General features: G+C 38.1%; 1 protein-coding gene across 1 annotated transcript in view; it reads right to left on the bottom strand.

The window, feature by feature from the left end:
* Positions 1-1,779: 1,779 nt before the first annotated feature.
* The window catches only part of SLC27A6 (solute carrier family 27 member 6), a 58,281-nt gene continuing 49,977 nt past the window's right edge, over positions 1,780-10,083 (bottom strand). Inside the window, exons 7-10 of the mRNA XM_084628525.1 lie at positions 8,167-8,365; positions 7,264-7,361; positions 5,226-5,356; positions 1,780-3,286 (exon numbers count right to left, since the gene is read on the bottom strand). Of these exons, the coding sequence (XP_084484651.1) occupies positions 3,110-3,286; positions 5,226-5,356; positions 7,264-7,361; positions 8,167-8,365 (605 nt within the window). The 3' untranslated portion in view covers positions 1,780-3,109. The remainder of the gene's footprint in view (positions 3,287-5,225; positions 5,357-7,263; positions 7,362-8,166; positions 8,366-10,083) is intronic.

The raw sequence follows: 10,083 nt of genomic DNA, 5'->3' as shown, positions 1-10,083 counted from the left end.
GTTTGGCCACTTACGTTTCTATTATACACACAGTAATCTCATTAGCTTTGGTCACAAATACATAAGTTCCATTATGAAATACAGCTATCTACCAAAATCTATTATCTGGCCATATATCAAATGGAAAACTTACGTAAGCCATTTTCTTTAACACTTTAAAAACAAACGTGTTTCCTTGCATACAGTAAACACTGAGAGTTGTGTTTGAAGGATCACTCACCCTTTTGAAAATTGTGGGTATCTGCACACAGCAGGTCATTTTGAATTAAAGAGCAGAATTAATCAGAACTCTTTCAATATCAGAATTCAGATAATATGCATCAAGGCAGTCAATCACCCTATTGCAAAATGTGCTTAAAATATTGTCTGTACTCAACACTGAATTTAAGATTTTTTTCCTTTTGGCTTAGATTGAGTCATTAGGCTGATTCTAGACAGCAGGTCTACACTAGAACGACTTTCCCAATATAGTTACACTGGGACAGCTATACCAGCAGCCCCACTTCCCTGTGGAGACGTAGTTCATTGTGGCAAAATAATGCAGTTCCCCAAACAAACTAAACTGGCAAAAGGACATTTTTGACAGGATAAATGCATTTACTCTAAAGCTCTTGCTGTTACAAAAATGTTGTTAAGAATCAGGCCTCTAACCGATATTATCCTGGTAAAAGTTTCTTGTGTAAACCTGGCCAGAATAAGGGGGATGTGTAAATTGCACCATCCTAGGAGAAACTCAGGGTGGTTTTGCATCTCAGAGAGGCCTCTTGCTGTAGGGTAGGGTCAGGAGTACTTTGCTATAGCCCTCCTTTCTTGTACCCAGCCAGCTCCACCATGGCTGTGCCCAATACCTGCTCATTTGTTTGTTGGGGGCAAAGGGTAATATAGCGCTCCCAGAACATGCCCTACCACTTCTGCCTGGAGTCACTCTCTGGGCACAGTTAATTCAGCCACTCCTCTGCCTGGCTGAGTAGCCAGAACCACAATCTAGGCTTTTGTTGAGCCAATAAGATCTTCTACATGGCAAATTGGTTCATGTAATGGCATGACTTTTGCTGGAATTCTGTTGTTCTCTAGTGATCCCAGCTAACAGATAGCCCCTGGAAGGCTGTTGCTAGCCAGCCTAAGTTAAAGCAGCCTTCTTTATGTCAAGCATAAATCAGCCCTGAGAGTTGTTGGAGCATGCAAGGTAGTGTACATTCAAATAGCGCAATGGTAGGACCTTTTATTTTTTTAAGGTCCAAATCAAATTTGTAATCTGAAAAAGGACTGCAGAAAGGCAAAGATTACATTTTGATCTCAAACAGTATTTGTACTGTACATTCTAGTATAAACATTAATAACACGACTTCAACAGACTTCTAAAGTTAAAAATAAAAGAAGAAGATGTAAATTGTAAGCAATCCATTTTAGACTACGACTTTCAGGTGGTCTTTGTGCTGCAATCATACCAGATAAAGAGATGTTGTGTCCAATGCTGAATAGCAGCAGCAGCATCACTATATTTTGAACAATGAGGAGTAGAAGACTCAATTTTTGTAAAAGTCTGTAAATATCACACCTGATTGACGGACTAATTGGAGAAATTTGGCATAACAGGAAGGTTCAGGAGAGGAGACAATCTAACCTAATATATTTTTTAAATCCGCCATCTGTCCTCTGTGAGGCGCATAATGTAACCAATCCCAAAACAAAACTTTGTCATTAATCCTAAATCAGACTGACACTAATACAGTTTATTTTAACTTTTACACTTTATTTTAAAACTCTTAAGAACAGTGTTTTAGCATGTATGTCTAGAATTTTAAAATACCTTCAAATAATAATCCGAATCAGTCATTAAGAAAACAAGGCACCCACTGGTTAATTAAGATGAATCTTTTAAAGAACTAATATTCTTGTTTTATACATTTTTTTTAATGTTCTAAGAACAATTTTTGCCCTCAGCTGGCAATGACTTCCAATCCATTTGTCCTAACTACATCTGAGTGACACTACCCAACAGACCAGGACTATGCACATCAATGCATGGATATTTTTATCCAGTGCCACAAGTGTGCTAGTTGCTTTACCAGACAGTATACCCTGCCCTCAGAAGTTTACAGTCTAAAGAGACAAGGTACAAATGAAGGAAGGGAATAGATGGCAACAAAAAGGCATGCTGCTGAGCAGTGAAGCTACCACACCTTTCGTTAGTTCCATGTTTTGTTAAGAGGATTTTTTGATGTCCAACTCTCTTCTTATTTATCTTGTTGATGTTGCTTTGAGGGAGCATTATGATCTGTAGGCTTTAGGCATGTGTGCGTTTAAGATTGGATTATGGAAAACAAGGTCAGGAAGAGGGATGGTTCCCCCATGTATGGAAGTGAATGGAAAAAGCCAGAGAGATCACCATTGCCTTCAACGGCTTTGGCCTGGGCCCTTAGAGCAGTAAACTTGCATCTTGCATGTGGACAAGGAATTTAAATATGCTGCAGAAGGTAAGTGGATTAGGAATCAGATGAGGACAGAACCAAGATCCAGATGCCATGTGGGAAGGAGATAAGAACAATGTATGCTGTATGCCTTCCATGTATTGAAACTAAGCAGCTTAAGTCAATGTTTTCATAGAGCAGGAAAATTATAGTTTGTGGTTTTTTCCGTACCTTTCTTCAGTTCCTTTTTAATTTTAACATTTTATAAATAATCATTTGGCTTTATGAAATTTAAAGGAAAACTATTAAGTACAGTAAAATAGATGTTAGTCTCAAGCAACAATACTAACAGTAGTATATTTTTCCAATATAATTTATTTGTGTATATTATTATTTTTCTGTAACTATCACTCATTCATGTCTGATATAGAAAATAGGTTCAAGACGTTCATACCCCAAATCACAAAGAAGATACATTTTAAACATGTTTCATAAGTAATATAAAGTATATTTGGTGTTTCAGGAGATAGAAAATTATTAGTGTTCAGTGACGATCAAAACTGAAAGGTGTAGTGAAACTTCTGAATCCAAAAAGATATGGCTGCAAAATATCAAGAATACAAACTACATAGAAATATTACTTAGTGCCTTTGTTGCTTCTTACAAAGTAGTTATCAAATCTGTTAATTTAACACTAATTAAAGTTTCAGTTGCCCAGATAAGATCTTGTCATGAAGTTCTTTGGTTAATGGAACATAAGATTTTTTAGAACTGTATAAAAAATAAAGTGGATCAGTGATTGCAGATAGATTAAACCCTTCCCTCACCAACCGAAATTTTTGTTGTTTGAAAGTTCCTGTCATTTCCATTGTTTCCTAGGGGAGAAAGAAAATTATTTAAGGTTAAGTGGAAATATTTAATGCTTTTTCTCTTGTCTGCATGGACACCTACCTTCTTGACTTAAGTGTAAGGTTGGTTTACCCAGTGATGACAAATTTGCAGTCCATCCCTTAAGTAACTGAGGCCCAATCAAGACTAGCGTGAAATTTCCTGCTTATGTTCCAAAACCACAAGGAGCAGAGCAAAATCGTTTCTTGCTGACTGACAGCTCCATGGTGACAACAGTTAACCCTCCCTCCTATTCAATCTGGGTCTTAGCCCTTTTATTGTTGCCTAGGCTGGGCCACATTTCGAGTTTCCTTGTCCCTCTATTAAATATTCTTCTACACACAAACATATATGTCTCTCTAATTTATTCTCTTACTCTCCCTCTTCAGGGACTGAGCCACAGAACCCGCATGCTGGCATGGGGCAAGAGTTTGAAACAAGAGGGAAGAATGTTGCAAACTATATTTTGGATCTTGCAACTGTAGTATCAAATCAAAGGCTTTATAGGAGAGCCCACATTTGACTGAAATAGCCCAGCTTCTTAACTACTCTGCATTTGTGAACATTTATAAAGACAAAATTTAGGAAGATGTTCACAAAGTACAGACTGTCACAATCAAGAGCCTCTATTTATAATGTAAATGAGCATCTCTGAATTCCCCCAATAAGTTCCCATACTAATATCCAGAAACGGAAGATGGAAGAGTCATATTGGATCATCCAGTCCAGTGGTTCTCAAACTTTTGTACTCGTGACCCCTTTCACATAGCAAGCCTCTGTGTGCGACCCCCCCCCCTTATAAATTAAAAACACTTTTTTACATATTTAACACGATTATAAATGCTGGAGGCAAAGCGGGGTTTGGGATAGAGGCTGACAGCACGCGACCCCCCCATGTAATAACCTCATGACCCCCTGAGGGGTCCCAACCCCCAGTTTGAGAAACCCTGATCAAGTCCATCCACTTGCTATGCAGGATTGCTCTCTACTAAATACTTTGTAATGTTCTGCCTAGTCTAATTTTTAAAATCACTCCTTCCTGGCGAGGGAAGGGGGGGATAAGGGGGAGGGAAATGGGAATGGTAGGTTAGTCAGAACCTCATATCTGTCTGTCAGGAAATTTTTTCCTCCCTATTTAGCCTGGTTTGCTTTTCTAGTTTCATCCAGCTACTCCAATTTATAACAATACATCATTCCTCTCTTCCCTTGCTATTAACACCCTTCAGAAATTTGTAGCATTACCTCTTGCACCTTTACTGTTGCTTACACAAACAATACACAGTTTGCTCTTAACCTTTCCTCCAGCCTCCTGATAATATTATGTTCCTTTCAACTCCCTTCAATTTGTCAAAATCTCTCTGGTAATATGTGCTCAGAATTAAATATACTATTCCAGGTGCAGGAGCATCAGAGCTATATAGAGAAGGTTTGTTAACTCTGCTCCAATACAGGATACCTTGGCATTTTTGTGGCTATGTCACACTGCAAATGCACGTCTAGTTCGCTGTCTACTATCACCCCTTCTCTTTCAGCATTACTTCTTCCCAGCTCTCTCCCTTCCATTAACTATATAGATTTCAGGTTATTTTCCCAGATGCATTAGGTACCATTTATTAATCTGAATATAATTTGTTATTCCCTGTCCATGTTTCTAATCTCTGTAAATCTCTTTGTATTATCTCCGTCCTCACAGCTGTACATGACTCCTCCCAGTTTAGCATAATGTGCAAATTCCATTACTATGCTGTATAATTTCCCCTTTTAGATCATAAATGAAGATGGTAAATAGGACTGGTCATACGGTCAATCTGTGCAATACACCATCAGATACCTTCTCTTCAACCCACCATATTGCCTTTTATGATCTTTGTCAGTGTTCTGTTCACATGTGATATTTGTGTGTCCTGCACAATAAATGTAAATTACCTGGAGTCTTAAAAATAGTGGGCAAGCATAGCCTGGTAGATATGTCACAACTTGTTCATACATTTGTTCTAAATCTAATGACTTATTAGGCTTCAAAGTAACAGAGACCATTCCCACTTTTCCTTCATGATCTGTGAAAAAAAGTTTAAAATTAGTTATATGCTACATAATCTGGAAATTTTCAATCTTAGTGTAACCTGACTTTAAAAATCATATATTAATATACTGAAAATTTGTCTGATTAAGAATGTATGTAGTATTTATGTTTCAATCAAACGATAAAATAGACACGTGAACACACAAAATGACAAAAGCTTTACTGGAATAAATGTGGAATGACTACATTACTCTTATGTACCAGAACCATAAGTGAGTTATGTAGGCAGTCTCAAATGAATTCCTTATACTTCATCACCATATCGTATATTTTGTCACAAATTTTATAGGGGAAATTATTATAGGAATGTCTGAGAATAACTTAAGTACTGGCAGAAAAGAAAAGTTATAACTAGATAGCTTAGGTTTCTAGAACTTTCTGTAATATTTTTTCTGTTTAGGATGACTGCATTACTTATTAGCAAGGCTACAATTTAGTCATGGAGGTCATGGAATCCATGACTTCCAGTGACCTCTGTGACTTCAGTCCGCCGCCTGTGGGGGGCAGGGAGCTGCAGGGTACCCCTGCTGCCTCTAATGGCAGCAGGGGTACCCACAGCTCCCTGCTCCCATGGGAGGCAGGTGCACCCCACAGCTCCTGGCCACCACGGGCAATGGGGGGACCCCCCAGAGCTGCAGGCAGCAGGAGTACCCTACGCCCCCCACCTGCTGCAAGCTGCTCTTACCCCCTGCACAGCTGCCCCACTTCAAGCAGTGCTGGGACCCGCAGCTCCCCATTTTGTCCCAGATATTTTTAGTAAAAGTCAGGGATAGGTCAAGGCTTCCTTGAATTTTTCTTTTGGCCATGACCTGTCCGTAACTTACTAAAAATATCTGTGATAAAATCTTAGCCTTATTATCCACTCACAGGTTATGCAAGCTATTCCAGATGAGTGCCTCTGCCACTCTGGAGTAAAGCAGCCACCCTAAACTCATAACAATAAACCTTTTTATATCACCTTGCAATTATGTGGTCTCTTACTTTTAATACACAGAGGGCGGCTGCCATTAAAAATTCAGTATTTGCCAAAAGTTGTCCCACAGTGGCATGTGAGATATTGCAATTATTCCTTTTTTTTAAAATTTGGGTAAAAATTATACTATTTGTTGGCCAGTGTTGAACATACAATGGAGACCACTGTAGACAGAGTAGTCCTGATTCTCAGTTACAGTAAGGCTCCTTTACATTGCTCTTTCAGAGTAAAGGGGCTTTAAAGTGTGAGTAAATTAAACTTGCACCTACTTTCAAACCTCTTTAACCTCCCAGTGGGGTGTAAAGAGGCTGTAGCATGAATGGAAATCAGGCCCAGACCATTTTCGGCAAACTTTTTTTTTTTGTTTATTATCATCATACTGTTTTACATATTTCATTCATTTCTTTTTAGGTTCCCAGGGAAATTCTCCCTCAGCACTAGTTTACTGGACTGCGTTAAAAGATGAAAGCAAACTAGCTCAAATGCTTAGTTTAATGTGACTTTTTTTTTAATTTAAGTGATTAAAAGTTCTTTGCTTCCTCACTCTGTTGAAATGTTTCTATTTTTCCATACAAATGTCTGGGTTTCCCAGATACCATATTAATGATGCTCAGAGGATTAATTCAAGTTATGCAGTAGTCTCAAATTCATGGCAAAATAACCTTTATAACAACAATACAACATCAAGTTGTCTCTCTTATATTCCACATAAATCAAAGTACAGGGTTAAATGGCTGATCCACAATCTTTTGTTATCTGAGCTCTTCTTAAGAGCTTTTTAGAGAGCTGAATATTAAATAGCCAAGTTAATTAAAAGTGATTGTATAACTTTGTAAAGCAAAAATAAAAGTTATGAGGAATAGAAGCATGAATTTAATGAAAAACCTCTAGAAATAAAAGGTTCTTACCTGGCACAGGAACACCATATACATTGGCTTCCTGTATGAAGTCCAACATACCAATGACATCAGAAACTTCAGTAGTTGCAACATTCTCTCCTTTCCATCTAAATGGAGTCGGGAGTGGAGAACAAAACACTGTACCCTCATGAAAACATATGGGCATATTGTACTCCTGATGGATATTATGAGCTCTTTGGGGGAAGCTAACATTAATATTATTATTAATAATAAAATAATAATAATAATAATTTATCTTATTATTGTGCCTAGTAGCCACAGTCATGGGCCTTGACTCCATTGTGTTTGTACAGGACCTAGCACAGTGGGGTCATGATCCAAGATTGGGGCTCCTAGGCACTATAATAATACAAATTAATAATAGTAATATTACCTTTTATAGGAATTATGAGTACATTGGTCTAAATATACCCTACATTTGTTCTAGCATGTCCAGTTAATGTGATGCTCTGATCACCATAAGAGTAAGCTTTGCTAAAACAGCTGCATTTAAAAATAAATAAATAAATAATGAAAACAAGTAAATCCTATACTAATCTGAAATAAATTATTTTCAACATTTATATCCAGCTAAATCTACCAAATGTAGACATCTATTTTGTTTGATACATTTCCCCACTTCTCTACTTCAGTGTGCCAAGTCTCCTTGCCCACCATTTGCTAGAATGCTCATGAGAAGGATCATGAGGAACGTTGAATGAAAACCTGCCACAAAATGAAGTTAGGTATGGTTGCATGCTGCTCACAAAATTAAACACTAGCACTGTTATATACTTCAAGAATGGATATGAACCAGAGACACTTGGGAGCGAGGAGAGGAGCAAAACAGGTCAAGCAATATTATCCTATCCCATGCACTAATGCTTTTTAATAAGGACATAGTGATTGTACCTGTAGGTATCCCCAATCCTATCCAAAAAGTAAAGAAAATTCTCTTGGTCTTGAACCATCAGATCCCCTGTATTGAAATAAATGTCTCCCTTCTTAAACACCTCGCAGAGTAATTTCTTTTCTGTATGTTTCTTACTCCCAGCATAACCAAAGAAGGGATTCTTTGCATTCACTTTGGAAATAAGAAGACCAGCCTCACCTACAGAGAAAAGTTAAGGTGAATAGTGATGTAAGATATCACAGGATAGTTCATGTTAATGTTTACATTAATGTTAATTGAGTACATATCCTACATTTACAATATTAAGATACTAGATACCCAACTCGACATGGTGGAATTAGCCTATGAGACCAACAAACAATAGTGTGTCTTCTGCTCTACTGCCTTGCACCTTCTGTAGTCCTTTGCAGTTGTCCAAGGTGCATATAAACTGCTGCCAAATAGGAAAGATAGTGTTTTACATTACATAAGATCATAAGAATGGCCGTACTGGATCAGAACAATGGTCATCTAGCCCAGTATCCTGTCTTCCGACAGTGACCAATGCCAGGTGCTTCAGAGGGAATGAACAGAACAGTTAATCAGGTGCTCTGTCCCCTGTTGCCCATTCCCAGCCTCTGGCAAACAGAGGCTAGGGACACTTCCGAGCATGATTTTGCACCCCTGTCCATCCTGGCTAATAGCCTTTGATAGACTTATTCTCCATGGACTTATCTAGTTCTTTTTTGAGCTCTGGTATAGTCTTGGCTTTCACAACATCCTCTGGCGAAGAGTTCATACAATGCACTGTCAACCTGTGGAAGAAATACTTCCTTTTGTTCGTTTTAAACCTCCTGCCTGTTAATTTAATTTGGTGGCCCCCTAGTTCTTGTGTTATGAGGAAGAGTAAATAACACTTTCTTATTTACTTTCGCCACACCAGTCATGATTTTAGAGACCTCTATCATATTTCCCCCACCTTAGTCATCTCTTTTCCAAGCTGAAAAGTCCCAGTCTGCTTAATCTCTCCTCATATGGAAGCTTTTCCACACCCCTAATCATTTTTGTTTACCTTTTCCAATTCCAATATATCTTTTTTGAGATGGGGCAACCAGATCTGCACGCAGAATTCAAGATGTGGGCATACCATAGATTTATATAGAGACAATATGGTATTTTCTGTGTTATCATCAACCCCTTTCCTAATGATTCCCAACATTCTGTTTGCTTTTTTGACTGCTGCTGGACATTGAATGGATGTTTTCAGAGAATTATGCACAATGACTCCAAGATCTCTTTCTTGAGTGGTAGCAGTTAATTTAGACCCCATCATTTTATATCTATAGTTGGGATTATGTTTTCCAATGTGCATTACTTTGCATTTATCAACACTGAATTTAATCTGCCATTTTGTTGCCCAGTCACCCAGTTTGTGTGAGATCCGTTTGAAACTCTTCGCAGTCTGCTTGGGACTTAACTATCTTGAGTAGTTTTCTATCATCTGCAAGTTTTGCCACCTCACTGTTTGCCCCCTTTTCCAGGTCATTTATGAATATGGTGAACAGCACTGGCACCAGCCAGACCCCTGGTGGACACCACTATTTACCTCTGTCCATTCTGAAAACTGACCATTTATTCCTACCCTTTGTTTTGTATATTTTAACCAGTTACTGTTCCAGGAGAGGACCTTCCCTCTTATCCCCATTAACTGTTTACAGGATAAATATCACTACACAAGATGCAAGGCAGTGGAGGATCAGACTCTGCTCTGTTTTAGAGATATCACTTACTAAAGTGCACCTGCCAAGAAAGATTAGATCTCACATTTCTTAGTGAATTATAATTGTCAGCATTAGTTTCCTTTTAATACTCAAAATAAAGTACCTAAGATTTGCAAAAAATGTATGTCTAAAGCTAGGTATTAAATCCATATTTAA

Source organism: Lepidochelys olivacea, assembly GCF_965140295.1.
Source record: "Lepidochelys olivacea isolate rLepOli2 genome assembly, chromosome: 5".
NCBI lineage: Eukaryota > Metazoa > Chordata > Testudines > Cheloniidae > Lepidochelys > Lepidochelys olivacea.
This window is presented reverse-complemented; position numbering and strand designations above follow the sequence as displayed.